The sequence below is a fragment of the Jaculus jaculus genome, chromosome 10 (genome assembly GCF_020740685.1).
Source record: "Jaculus jaculus isolate mJacJac1 chromosome 10, mJacJac1.mat.Y.cur, whole genome shotgun sequence".
In the NCBI taxonomy this organism is placed as follows: Eukaryota; Metazoa; Chordata; class Mammalia; order Rodentia; family Dipodidae; genus Jaculus; species Jaculus jaculus.
This window is the reverse complement of record NC_059111.1, coordinates 98,217,278-98,231,549: the sequence shown is the minus strand read 5'-3', so window position 1 is coordinate 98,231,549 and position 14,272 is coordinate 98,217,278. Positions and strand designations below refer to the sequence as shown.

The window sequence follows — 14,272 nt, the reverse complement described above, 5'->3', positions numbered from 1 at the left end:
ACACTTTGCCTTGGTACAATTTCTTTGTTGTTTTGAATAATAATTTTAGTTCATTAAGTTTCCATATACATTCCCAAAGATGACTGTACATGTTTCCCCTGTATGATCCAGTGACAATTCACCTGTATAGTCTGCTCTAACAAAAGTCACACGGGCGAGATAAAGCAACCTCATTGTTCACAGATAGGCAGCAAATCATAATAAAGACTTAACTTAATTGCTAGGTAGTCCCACAGCTTTGTGAAACCCATTTAGGACAGGGGAGCCTTGTCTCTGAACACTGCATCTGAGGCACCCCTGAAGGCCATCTACACTGAATCTCTTACACATAAGAAACTAGACTGTCCAGAATAATGTGCTGCAGGACCTCCTCGTTGATATGCCAGTGATCCAGAAATTACTGCCTTAGCCCATGTTTTATTAAATTTAACATATGAAGACATGTTTTTCATGTGGGAAGATGATTATTGGGGCCTCAGAGCTTGTTATTGACTCTTCGTTGCAGCTCTTTTTAAGATATTATAAAATTTACTTGAGAGAGAGAGAGGGAGAAATAATGGGTGCACCAGAGCCTCTAACCACTGCAAATGAGTTCCAGACATATGAGTCACCATATGCATTTGGCATATGTGGGTACTGGTGACTTGAAGCTGGGTCCTTAGGCTTCACAAGCAACCATCTTAACCACGAAGCAATCTCTTCAGCCCTGTAGCCGTTTTTGTAATAAACAAATATCATTCAGTGAGATGAAGTACCTAAAAGATTTATAAAACTAACAAAAATAAGAAAGTCAAGGTAGTGCCTAATGTGCTAAGTGAAGTGGGTCTGAGTGAACTATTCTATGCATTGCTGGTCTTCAAGGTTCAGCAGTTTTAGAGCATGGATAATGCACAATCGTCTCCTTTCCCAATGATCTCTCTTTGCCTCTGCTCAAGCCTGCTTCAGGGCTCTGTCTCTTGGTCTCACATACAAACGGATCCCATAGTTACTTCCATCCCCTTCTCTGCAAACTCATTTCATCACTGAACATTTTATAAATGGTATCTCTACACATTGATTCAGGTGGTCCCTTTAGTCTGAAGTTCCCTTCTTTTTCTCACCTTCTTCACTTGGAAGATAATCAGTTTCTAAAACAAAAAATAATAAAACATGTACACTCCTAATCTCATCAAGCAATATGATTTCTTGGGCATGAGTACTCAACAAGCACTGGTGTGTAATATTGACCACAGTGAAACATCATGTCCATGGATATGTCCTTAGAACTATTTGTGGTAGGGAGGCTGTGTCATATTCAGTTCTCATATTCTCACCTCCAAGCAGAGGCCCACTTGTAGGAGAGGATACAAGCATTTGTGGATGAATATTTGAAGATCTAACATCTGAGAATATCACACAACTGTAGCCTGTGCTACCATGACATTGGAATATTTGAAACGTCAAGTTCCATGTTTTTGAGACATGGAGCCATAAAAAAATTAACTGATTGTCCTACTTTCATAATCTAATTTATGAGAACACCATTGCAGCTGGCATGTTGTTGGACTCATTTCTGTTCTGTGAGGGTGCTCCTGAGGTTCCAAACTCCTGTATTTAGGACACTTTTTCTTCAGGCTAAGTGTTTAACTATGGCAATTCAGGGAGGCCAGAGGGAGCTCAGCAACAGATTACATCATGAACAGGTCTGTGGTTATGCAAGACAGAAGGAATCTGAAGGAATGGTCAGATCATTGCATAGTACATCCAACATAAAGTCAATGAAAACATAGGAAAAGTGACTCATGAATACAGTAAAGTAAAACTGAAATCACCAAATCTCCCTGAGAAATAAACATCTGTCAAATATGATACAGGAAACAGAAGACTCACTATAAGTAAACTTCTAAAGCAGAAAGATAAAATTTAAACATATTTGCCAAATGAACCTTGTGGTTTAGAATTTACCAGTTCTAACTATTTTCTGCAATTCCTAAGCAAAGTAAGGGAAATGGACTATTTTTAAAAAAGGGATGGGCTGGAGAGATGGCTTAGCAGTTAAGCGCTTGCCTGTGAAGCTTAAGGACCCCGGTTCAAGGCTTGATTCCCCAGGACACATGTTAGCCAGATGCACAAGAGGGTGCATGCATCTGGAGTTCGTTTGCAGTGGCTGGAAGCCCTGGCACGCCCATTCTCTCTGTTAACCTGTCTATTTCTGTATCTCTCTTTCTCAAATAAATAAATAAAAATAAAATATTTTTCTTTAAAAAAGGAAAGCTGAGCATGGTGGCTTACACCTTTAATCCCACCTGTTCAGCTGTCGGAAGGCAGAGGTAGGAGGATCACTGTGAGTTAGAGGCCACCAGAGAGTACATAGTGAATTACAGGTCAGCCTGGGCTACAGTGCGACCCCACCTCAAAAAAAAAAAAAAAAAAAAAAAAAAACAAGCAAACAAACAAAAAAAAAAAAGGATTTTGAGCTTTTAAAAAATGAGATGTATTTTAGCTAGTGTGACAGAAAATGCCTGTGCTCTACACATCCCTTGTGATATCGCATTACATGCCTGTGACTCCCCCAACCTGCTCCAGCCTTCAGTGTGATTTCCCCAGCCAGCAGGTGCTGATAATCTACAGAAGGCTGCCTTCCAGGGATAAGTACATAATTAGCAAAGGGACATAAAGACGTGATACATTCAACATAAATTCCTGCGACAGCAGAAACAAATCCAGGTCAGGAAATGGAGATGTGCGTATGAGCACTATGTTCGCTGCTATGGTCCGAAACCATATGGCCAAGGCTGGGTTTTCTCCTCTTTATTGATTATATTCATTTATTAAAAAAAAAATTTAAGCTAGATGCTTTTTTATTTTAATGAAAAAAATAAATGGTGTTAAGAACCCATGTCATTTTTTTTTTCAGTTTTACATGCTATATTTAATGGGACTCTTAACATACCAATTGGGCATCCAGGGGTTATGTTTGGAAATAGTCTATGGAGTGGGCATGGAGCAGTGTACTCTAAAGATGACTATCAACAAAGACTCTACAAAGTTGCAAAAAAAAAAAAAATCATTGAATTTAACCTGCCAAGGTGATAAAGTTTTGCCAGGTGAATGGATTTGAAGGCGAGGAGAAATTCCAATCACGTGGCTCAGCATGAGCAAAGGGAAGTTGATTGAAAGAACAAAAGAACACTTCCACCTACATATACGCATATGGCAGGCACAAGACTGGAGAAATAAGCTTGAGAGAAGCAACGCTTTTGAGCTTGCCTAGGCAGCTCAGCTTTGTAGAGGACACAGACAGAAAAGAAGGGAAACCTGAAAAGCAGCAGTGAGGTGAGTCAGGAGACAGCTTGAGGAGCTGGAGAAGGCACCGCGCATGGGCGTTCTGCCCAGTGAACGTTCAGTATCTGTGTTCCATCACAGCAGAAGTCACTCAGTGTCCCTGTGTAGCCTTAGGACAACTACAGATGAGCTGGTGAGATGACTCTAGTGTAATGTGGAAGGGCATTGATAAGAATGTATCACCCTATTAGGTGAAAGTTCCTGTCTTCCTTGCTTTTCATAGTCTGCAATTGCAAAATATTGTTGGGAAGACATCATATCAGAGTCTGCAAAGATAACAAACTCCAGAGAAGTTAAACGTATTGTTTCACATTACCCAGCCAGTGTCTGATTTACCCACAGCTCTTACTGGCTCCTCCATACCAAATTGTAAGAGGTAGGTATTAAAATGATCATGAAAATATTAGAAGATTCTAAAAGTTTAAAAAACCAACTCCAGGGCCTGGAGAGATGGCTTAGTGGTTAAGCGCTTGCCTGTGAAGCCTAAGGACCCCGGTTTGAGGCTTGATTCCCCAGGACCCACATTAGCCAGATGCACAAGGGGGCACACACATCTGGAGTTTGTTTGCAGTGGCTGGAGGCCCTGGCGTGCCCATTCTCTCCCTCTCTATCTTTCTCTTTCTCTCTCTGTCTGTCACTCTCAAATACATAAATAAATAAATAAAAATAAAAATAAAAATAAGAAAACCTCCAGTTTCTTTTGATTACAAGTTAAAGCAGTAAAGACATGAAACAATCAATTCAAGTCCTTTAACTCTTTGCACACCACAATTATTTTTTTAAAAAAACAAAAACACCTGCACATCACAGTCCCATTATGAAAGGAACAAAAATTCACTGAGGTTTTTTCCCTCTGAGTACTTGTTTTCATTGATTTATTTTTGCTTCTTGACATTCCTGGATGCTTCTGTATATTTAGAGCTAAATGTGACACAGAAACTAATTTTCAAGAAATGTATACTACTTTGTAAAGGTTAATTGAAGGCAGGGCTGAAGGGCTACATGCTTTTAGTGAAAATGGATTTCCTACTATATACTAAGTCAGAAATTAGGAAACACTCTGGGGGCATCATGCATACATCAGGACATAACAGTCATTGTTTTTCTTTGGAAAAGCAAACATTACTTAAATCTATGATTTGTTTGGTTTCTTTTGATTTTGAGCTGTTAAGACTTTATGCTTTGCTAGGGTGACTGGTAGCAAATGAGCAGAAGTGAGAAGTTGGTATTGGTCAGACCTAGGGAAATTAAATGACTCAATGTAATTTAGATTTCAGTACAGTCAGGTAAAAGGTCATAGAGGAGACATGAATGTTCAACTGCGGAAGAAATAAAAGGTGGAAGCAAAATATGGCCATTTTATTTCAGAGGAGAGTTCTGAATACCCAATTGCCTAGAATGACTGATCAAAAAGAGGCGAATCTTTCATATACTTCTGTATAATTGAGTGAATGGATACATTATTGAAGATGATTCAGGTAACAGTATTAACAAGTCTCTCTCTAGATATATATACATATATATGATCTTGACTATAGTACTTAAGTCACTGTGTTCAATAAATGAATACCTTCTTTCTTGAATTTTAAAATCACTTACTATATACCTAAAAGAATGAGAAACTAATAATTAATGCTCCATAACAGCTTTATATGTGTAAGTGATTTATATCCTATTACAGAGAATATAGGCAAATTAAAACTTAAGGCTTAATTGGATCTTTGTCTTAAATTTCTTTATAAGAAAATAAATGCAAAACACTTGACCTCCCCTTATATTTCATAATATCTTGCACATTTTATCAGATCACAGGGAGTTATGACTAGCTATTTTGTTTTCGCCAATGTTTATTGAGTGTAAGCATCATGAAAATGAGTTAAAATGTGCATTTTAGCACACGTTTCTATTGTATCCTAAGAATGTAGGTCTATGGTGCATAAGGTTGATGCCTCTCTAAAGCTTATTGAAGTATTGTTTTATTTTGCTAGGAAAGAGACAGGAGGTTAGTCTGAGGAATCTTTCTGAATCCTCGTCTATAAACTGTTGAGCAGTTTGGAAAATGTCAATACCCAAAACTATGGAAAAGGCTTGAAGCAAAAATCAGCACACATTATTTCTTTACAATTTGAAAGTAAAAGTGAGAGAGATGAAGATAAATAATGGTATAATCAATGACAACAATGCTATTAAGACCCACAGGCTGTTGGTGTCTGAACAAATGAAGGCAGAGAGAACTCACGCACATCAGATAGACCAAACAATGGACAAACCTCCAAACTACCCTTTCCCCCATTGTAAATCACGGGGAACCATTCTCAGAATCAACGCTGATCCTCTAGAATTTCCTTCCAGGATGGGAGTCTCCTGTGAGGATAAATTGTTCAGAGTGTAATAGAAGTTGACCAAGAGAGCAACAGTAGGAAATAAAGAAACCCACATAAAAGTCAGGAAGTCTCAGAAAGGTAGCTGTCATATTTTAATCATTACATACAAAGAAAACAAGAATGGCTTTTTAATTAAAAGGCATGTAAGTTTTAAAAATTTATTTTATTTATTTATTTAAGAGAAACAGAGAGAGAGAGAAAGAATAGGCATACTAGGACCTGCAGCTGCTGCAAATGAACTCCAGACACATGCGTCACTTTGTGCATCTGGCTTTACATGGGTCCTTGGGAATGAAACTTGGATCCTTTGGCTTTGCAGGCCAGCATCATAACCACTAAGCCATCTCTCCAGCCCACTGTTTTATTTTAGTTTTCCATTAAGCAAGACTAGGGAAGTATACCTAAATGATGCTCCAGTACAATACAAGGCAATCATTTCTCTGTGAGTTACACCTTTGAGGGATGAGCTACAGTTGGGATAGGGAATATATGAACCTTTCTGATGTGCTTGGAAAACTGATTTATTTTATGACTCACTAAGTTAGTCATTGGTTTTGACATATGATTTTACATATCTTATGTCTTACTTGGCAATGAAAAGTTTAAAAATGATGAGAAGATCACAAAATATCTAATGCATGAAATGATAGAGGAGCGTGACCAATAATTAATGGTCACTTTCACCCATATATCACCTCTAAAGAGACTATGGTTGTTTCTAGTCGTGTCTTCAAGAACTTATACATTCATGCTTTATCCCTTGTTTTTGATATTTTTCAATAGCAAAAAAATGTTTTATGAACAATAGGTGAGCACTGAGTCTCTGTCTTAGCTATTTTAAGTAAGAGGGTGGTGAAAGAATTTTTTTTTATTGCCATGAAAAAGGGCATAGGATATAGGTACAGAGTGAGATGCCTTTCCTCATTTCATATAGGTAAAGTTACTTCAACATAATCTCTAATTTGCAACACAGGAAATCCCTGAACTCAAAAGATATACTGGATTGGACTTTTTGTTCATACTAGCTTTCCAAAATGCAAAGGAAGAATGAATTTGTACTCTGATAAGGCTGAGCAAGCTTTGAGTTGGTTTTCATTAGGTTGCCTCCCTGTTTTGGACATATAATAGAAAAAGCACCCCAAATATAATGCTTTTTAAATACATATATATTGCAATAAAAGGAGGACTTTGTGTTAGACTTTTCATCACTGTGACAAGTACCCAAGTTAGTAGTCTAAAAGAGGAAATATTGATATTGTCTCACAGTTTCAAGTTCAGGATTGGGTGGCTCCATTGTTTTGGGGATATGGTAAGATGCCATATAGAAAGGTGTGAAAATATAAATGTGTTCATCTTATGAAATAAGGAAAGCAGAAAGAAGTAACAAAAAGGTGTCACAACAAGCTATATCCTTGAAAGATATGTCTCAGTGACCTAATTTCTCCCAGAGTTTCCACAGTTCTACCCCTCCCAATAGTCTATTCAAACTTGAACTCTGTTAAGGTCTGGAATAGAGGTTTTGTGACACAGTTTCTTCAGGATAGAGACGTCTATTTTCTATCAGCAGGAGATCCAAGATGACAAAGGAAAGGGGAACCCAGAAAGAGTGGGGGTCAGGAGGAAAGGGCTACATTACAGTAGGAGAGCAAGATCCAGGAGAAATGGCCAAATGATCAATGGGTGGAGGACAGGAGAAATGAGACCTTTGAAACCTTGATTATGACTGGACAGAAGGAGGAGAAAGGAATGTTCTGAGGCCCTAACAGGTGCATCTATGGATTAGAACATTGAGAATGTTAGAGTTCACCTGAATGTAATACTTTCTGCAGAGTGTCGCTTGCTTGCACTGGGGATCAGTTCTTCAACACATGAGCCTGTTGGAGGCATACTTCAAATCCAAAACACAAAGCAGTTACCTTCTTATTGCTGGGACAGTACACCCTGTCCAGAAGACCCTCATGGGAGCTAAAGGTTTATTTCAGTTTCCAGTTTCCAGGGGAACTTTCATCAGGTGGGGAAACTGTGATCTGCCTGACCAGGAAACCTGATTCTCTTCTCCACATCAGCAGGAAGGAAGTAGCGTAGTGTGAATGGAGCTGGGATATCTTCCAGATCCCATCCCTGGTAACACATCTCCTGTAGAAAGGCTTTACCTCCCCAGAACCAGAATCAAAATTTCTTCCTTTAAATCCAATAATGGTCCTTTCAAACAGGTCACTAAGGTCCAGCTCACAGTATCCTTTCTGTGTTTACACCAGATATTGCCATCCTAAACATTCTTGAGCTGGTTCTGTTACCTTTTAGTCAGCTGCATCTCAGGAGAAGAAATTGGGATATATTAAGTAACCACTCTGCCTGACAATTAGTTTTGTTGGTATTTGTCACTGAGTTTCAGGCTTCGTTCATTCAGGTTTAACAAATATCCACTTTGGGTAGTATTTGATTTATAAAACCTAATATGGCTCATCAGTGAAAGGCACTTGCTTGTAAATCCTGTTGGCCTAGGCTTCAAGTCTTCAGTACCCATGGAAAGCCAGATGCATAAAGTTCATATACATCTTAAGTTTATTTGTAGCAGCAAGAAGCCTGGGTATACCTCTCACATTCTCTGAAATAAAAAAAGGAACTGAGCAAATTTATTACAGCCTCATTCTTCCACTATTTTCCTCTAGTGCAAAAAAAAAAGCCACTATCCTAATTGCTTTGTGCAATGTGTAGAGGGGAAGGGGGAAGATGTTTTTCCTCTTCATGCATCTTGGAGAACAGGCAGGGTTAAACTCAATAGGGGACAGCTTTTGCCTTCATCTTTACTTGACACTAAGGACAAATAAGCAATCAACGATGCAAATATCACAAGCAAGCAGAGGTAATTGGGTATTGTTTGGAACGCTTGAGTTTTTGGGTAATTTCAATCAATCCTTTTTTGAACTCTATTATTCTCTTCTTTCAAACACCATTATTCCTTTCTTCTACTCAGAATATCAAAACTATTGGCTTAAGCAGGATGACAGGCAAAATAGGAGGAAGGAGAGGAGAGATGTCTGAATAGACAACAGCAATCTAACCCACAAGCCCTTGCTGAACATATTTTCCACAGGTATCTCACTAATATGAGTATGCGTGCTTTTTTGCCTTAGAACATTTAAATTTTTTATTTATTTATTTGAAAACGATGGACACACACACACACACACACACACACACATACAGAGAGAGAGAGAGAGAGAGAGAGAGAGAGAGAAGAGAGAGAGAGAGAGAGAGAATGGGAGCGCCAGGGCCTCCAGCCACTGCAAACAAACTCCAGACGCGTGCGTCCCCTTGTGCATCTGGCTAACGTGGGTCCTGGAGAATCAAGCCTTGAACCAGGCTCCTTAGGCTTCACAGGCAAGTGCTTAACTGCTAAGCCATCTCTCCAGCCCTGCTTTAGAACATTTAAGAACTGAAGTTTACCATTGAGTGAGTTCTTGAAATTTTGAATTGTTCTAAACTAAAATGCAGAGCAAGTAGAGTGCATTACTATCTCTCTAACTTCCATCCAGATTCCTACCTTTCCTCTTTTCCCTTCATAATTCAGTTATGATAGCATAGTACTCTATGGCTCAAAACTTAAGATGATTAGGAAATTTTGCCTGGTGTGTGTTCCTTTAAATAAATGAATATAACTTAATGATTAGAAATCTCTTTGAAAATAATGCTGAAAACAAGAATTTAGGAACATACTACTAGAAATGCTGAGACTGAAGTTCACCTATGATAATGACTTTCTCTTAACAACTGTCATGTATATGTGTGTGATGTGTGTGTGTGTGTGTGTGTGTGTGTGTGTGTGTGTGTAGTGTGCTATATGCATGGAAGATGGAATTCTTTCCAGTTCTGATAATAACCATGCAACTTCACTGGGCTCTGAGGGGCTTCTGACATCTACCCGTTACTTTATTGAGCATGGAAGATTAGGATATCCCTCATTTTGCTCAGTCACAAACTTTTCTCAAGAACTATGCTTTCTCAGTGGAAATTTACAAATTCTCACAGTAATCTACTGCACAATGATCTTCATAGTTAAGGTTGTTGTGGACTAATTGTCAGACACGAAATCCTAAGGTGGACAGAAATATATCAAAACTGAAAAGTTCTGACCTGAAAAGTTAATTTCTCCCTTTAAGAACTCCAGTGAAACGTTTCACCCAGGTTATTAGTCACTGATAGAAGGTTCTTGTATGCCCTTGGGGAATCTAGAAGGCAGCCACTCTGATTCACCTTATAACTTGTTATTTTAAGTGGTATTTGAATATTTTAAGAAGAAGCTCATTCTAAAGGGACACTAGGTTACTCAGCAATGAGAACTGACAAGTGTTTCAAACAAGTATACTTAGGCTGTCTCCTCATGCAACTCATGACTGATAGAGCACACAAGAAGCCTCAGACTATGTAGGAACATTTCAAGGAGATTACCACTAAGGTACAATCACAGAATCTCTGCATCAGGAAGAACAAAACACTCAGCATTAGATTGTTGCTGGTGATGAAATTTTTGAGTCAATAACCAGAGTTCATGATTTAAAGGACTAATTGATCAAAAATGTTAACTTGAGTTTGTAAGCCAGTTCTGCCTCATTGGTACTATAAAACACAAAGTCATTGATAATAAACGAAATGAAAATTCCATGAATAAGTGACATTTCCAACAGGATGATCACAATCATACATGTGAATGAAGAGAATGTAAAAGCATCTGAACTGATTTATTGGCACATTTGGAAAATAAATTCTGAAAGCTAACAATGATCATATTCTTTCTGTTATTGTGTATGAAATATAAAACACATTAGTTGACTAAAAGGAAAGTTGCTGTAGTCTGTGGCTTGGAATAGCTGCTGGCAACCCTAACACTTCCACAGGGATGTTTTAGAAAGGTGGACATCTTGATATTAGGTTGATTACAGATGGCTTTGAATGCCAAGGGGAAATCTTTCCAGTATTATTCATGGATTTTAATTCACATTAGATGAAAATTCAAACTTATTAGGAAGTGTAATCACTCTTTCCTATAGCCTAGAATTTAGAAACTTGAACAGAAGTAAGCTTGTAGATTGATGTGCATCGTGGGTATATCATCTCTGCCACGTGTTTCACTCTGATTTAGAAATAATGGGGTAATGATCATATGATAGAAATCATTGTGGAAACAGAGAAAAATCAGAGAGAGGCATTGGCCATTCCCAACATATCTAAAGATAAGCGGCAAATGTATCTTTGTGTACACCACCCATTTGTTGGTGTCATTCAAACGAACCTCGTAGATTGCAATATGGTGACTGTTTCTAGGCACTGCCAGGAACCCTGAAGATGGCTGTAGTTGTTGATATCACCAAGTGAGGTAAACAATAGGGTTTAGCGTAGGAATCTACTCCACTGAACGTGCCTTGAAATTGTTTTGCTTCCACATCCCAGAATCACATTTTGCAAGTAAGATGTGAAGTCTGAGGTGGACAACGGTTGCATTTTGTCAGAAAATATGTGTGTGACTGAGGAGGGGCCCTTGTGCCAGAACGTTAGAAGAAATGATCGAATCGCGCTTTTAAGCATCGAGATTGTCTTCCTGAAATCCAGAGTTCTGGAAGTGAAAGAGAAGCTGCTCATCAAAGACTTCATGAATCTTCTCTCCCGACGTGGGTTAAAGTCACCCTCCTCTCTCTCTTCCCTCCTAGAATGCTGGCCCCAACGCATCAGCAGCAGCGTCGGAAATTTATAGTCGCCTTCCTGGCATTCATTTTCATTCTGTCAGCCGTGGACACTGCTGAGGCCGGGAAGAAAGAGAAGCCAGGTGAGCAGTAGTGTTGAGGCTTTTAGTTACTCTCTCCTTCTCTCTTTCCTGTTTAGTGACAGGAACCTAGCTGGTACTTCTGCTGTCCACCTCTGCATTATAAGTACCATTTTATGCCCCTTTCATAGGCATAGTAGGCGATGGAGCTGGGAGGCTGTTTAAGACTGTGACCAACCATATTTTTATTATTCCACATACAAGACAGAAAAAGGACCCCAAACTTGCACTGAACTGGGTAATCAGGCAACCGTTACTCCTTTTTTTTTTTCAGTAATAAAAATATTAACTTTTTAACTTAATTAAAACTAGGGGAGAAATTTCTAGTTAGCTGATTGAATTCCAGGTTCAGTTAAAAATAGGGTGGAGGGCTGGAGACATAGCTTAGCGGTTAAGGTATATGGCTGTGAAGCCTAAGGACCCAGGTTCTAGTCCCTAGGTCCATGTAAGCCAGATGCACAAGGTGGCTGATTCATCTGCAGTGTGTTTAAAGTGGCTAGAGGCCCTGGCATGTCCAGTCTGTCTATCTCTTTGTCTTTCTCTCTCTATTTCCCTCTCTCTGACTCTAGTAAACAAATAAAAATAAAAGCTTTTAAAAATAGGGTAGAGAGTGGTTTAGAAAAACACGCTTTATCATCTTCTGGCCCCCTCATGCACGTGTGCACACATGCGCTCACACACACATGTTACGTGTCGACGCAGAAAGGTTTAGCAGGCAGATTAAGCTTGAGATCATACTGATGCTCTGGTTCTGCCCCGGTAGCCATCTGAAACTACTATCTCTAACAGACTCACTCTCTCTTGTCCAGACTTAAAAAAAAATCTGTTCCTATAAAAATTCATGTTTCTTAGAAGAGATGTCAGTGAGTCACTCAGAATACAGCTGGCATAGACAGCAGTCCATTTTATTAAGTCCGTCTCCTCCCTCCACGCCGTTGCTCTCTTTTCTTGCTCATTTCTTGATTTGGTCACTTGGCTGGCATCTGACACATTCCTGCTGTTTACTGGACAATATGGTTGGAGCTTAAATCCTCAGACTTCCCAAGGCACTGAGAAATGAACTTAGTTGTGTCCAGGTGTTGTGGGGGGGTGGGGGTGAGGAGAGAGAGACTGTGTGTGTGTGTGTTGATTGACTTTGTTTCTTTCTTCCCAGAAAAAAAGGTGAAGAAATCTGACTGTGGAGAATGGCAGTGGAGCGTGTGTGTGCCCACCAGCGGGGACTGCGGGCTGGGCACCCGGGAGGGCACTCGCACTGGCGCGGAATGCAAGCAGACCATGAAGACCCAGAGATGTAAGATCCCCTGCAACTGGAAGAAACAGTTCGGAGGTCAGTGTGACCCCCCTGGCACTCCTGCTTTAATCTGCTAGCATTCTGGTCTATTGCTATTAAATCTCTTTTTGAGGTAAAATGTTGTTTATAATGCATAAGCTTTGTATTCTTAGACACCAAGTGATAAAATAGCATAATTAGCCCCAACTTTCTTAGCTTTAGCACTTAGTGGCAATGGTGGGACAGGCACCGCTTTTTTGTCTCATGCACTGTAGGCCGCGTCCTTAACATCTAATGACTAGTTTCTAGAAATAGGGCCTACCCCCACCAGCTGTGGGAAATAGTTAGGTGTCCTTTTGGAATCACTGCTTTATAGGGATGAAATATGCCCTGGACTCCTTCCAGTAATGTTCATTGTCCTATTTTCTCTCCATTTTTCTCCCTTCCTTCCTTCCTTTCTTTCTTTCTTTCTTTTTTTTTTTTTTTTTTTTTGATTTTCCAAAGTAGGGTCTCACTCTAGCTCAGGTTGACCTGGAATTCACTATGTAGTCTTAGGGTGGCCTCGAACTCATGGCAATCCTCTTACCTCTTCTTCCCCGAATGCTGGGATTAAAGGGGTGTGCAACCACAGCAGGCTTCCTTCCTATTTCTGCACTGCCTTTATTTTCCTTTTTTCTTTTCACCTTCTCCATAACTCTGTCACTCCCTCTTTTGAACCCTCCCTATCTCACACATGGATTCATAGAATCTCACAGGGCTGGTCCCAGCCAGTTTTCATGGATTGTTTTTCCCTCTTTCTCACTATTTACAGTCAGTTATACTATCTACTTCAGACAAGTTCTCACAATACCTCCAAATTCAACACAACTTAAAACCCAACACCCAGATAATCTTTTTTTTTCTATAGCACAATTTTTTTTTCTTGGCCATGGTGGGTCATAACACTTTAAATATCCGATCTATGTGATGCAAAAGTAAATGACATCCTACAGATGAGTGAAAATGGTGAGTGAATATACATTCCCACCAGCAACCTATTGGAAAAGAATATGGCAGGGTTATTTTTTTTAATATACATACCTTGCTTTTGCATCAAACTAAACGTGAATGGATACAATGCAACCCAACAGTTTCTTTGGCATTTATCCCAGAGAAAAAAAATAAAAATCTATGATTCCAACAAACCCTGAACCTGAATAATTAATAATTTAATATGTTATAGGCAAAAGCTAGAAGCAGCCAGTTGTCTTTCAATGAGTAGATGGTTAAACAAACAAACGTAAAAAATATTGATACAAATAATTTTTAATTGAACTCCAAGCCATAATGTAAACCACAAATATACTCTTGGGTTGGAGGGATGCCTCAGTAGCTACAGGTACTTACTTCTCTGCAAAGCCTGACAGAGGTTCAGTTCCCCAGAACCCACATAAAGCTGGGCATATGCTGATAGTAGCAAGAGACCCTGATGAG

At 39.3% G+C, this 14,272-nt stretch overlaps 1 protein-coding gene across 2 annotated transcripts in view; it reads left to right on the top strand.

Annotated features, from left to right (window-relative positions):
* Ptn (pleiotrophin) overlaps positions 1-14,272 on the top strand; it is a 108,372-nt gene that overhangs the window by 70,910 nt on the left and 23,190 nt on the right. For both annotated transcript variants that reach the window (XM_004661183.2, XM_045160804.1), the window contains exons 2-3: positions 11,417-11,532; positions 12,683-12,856. In XM_004661183.2, coding sequence (XP_004661240.1) covers positions 11,418-11,532; positions 12,683-12,856 — 289 coding nt within the window. In that variant the 5' untranslated portion in view covers position 11,417. The remainder of the gene's footprint in view (positions 1-11,416; positions 11,533-12,682; positions 12,857-14,272) is intronic.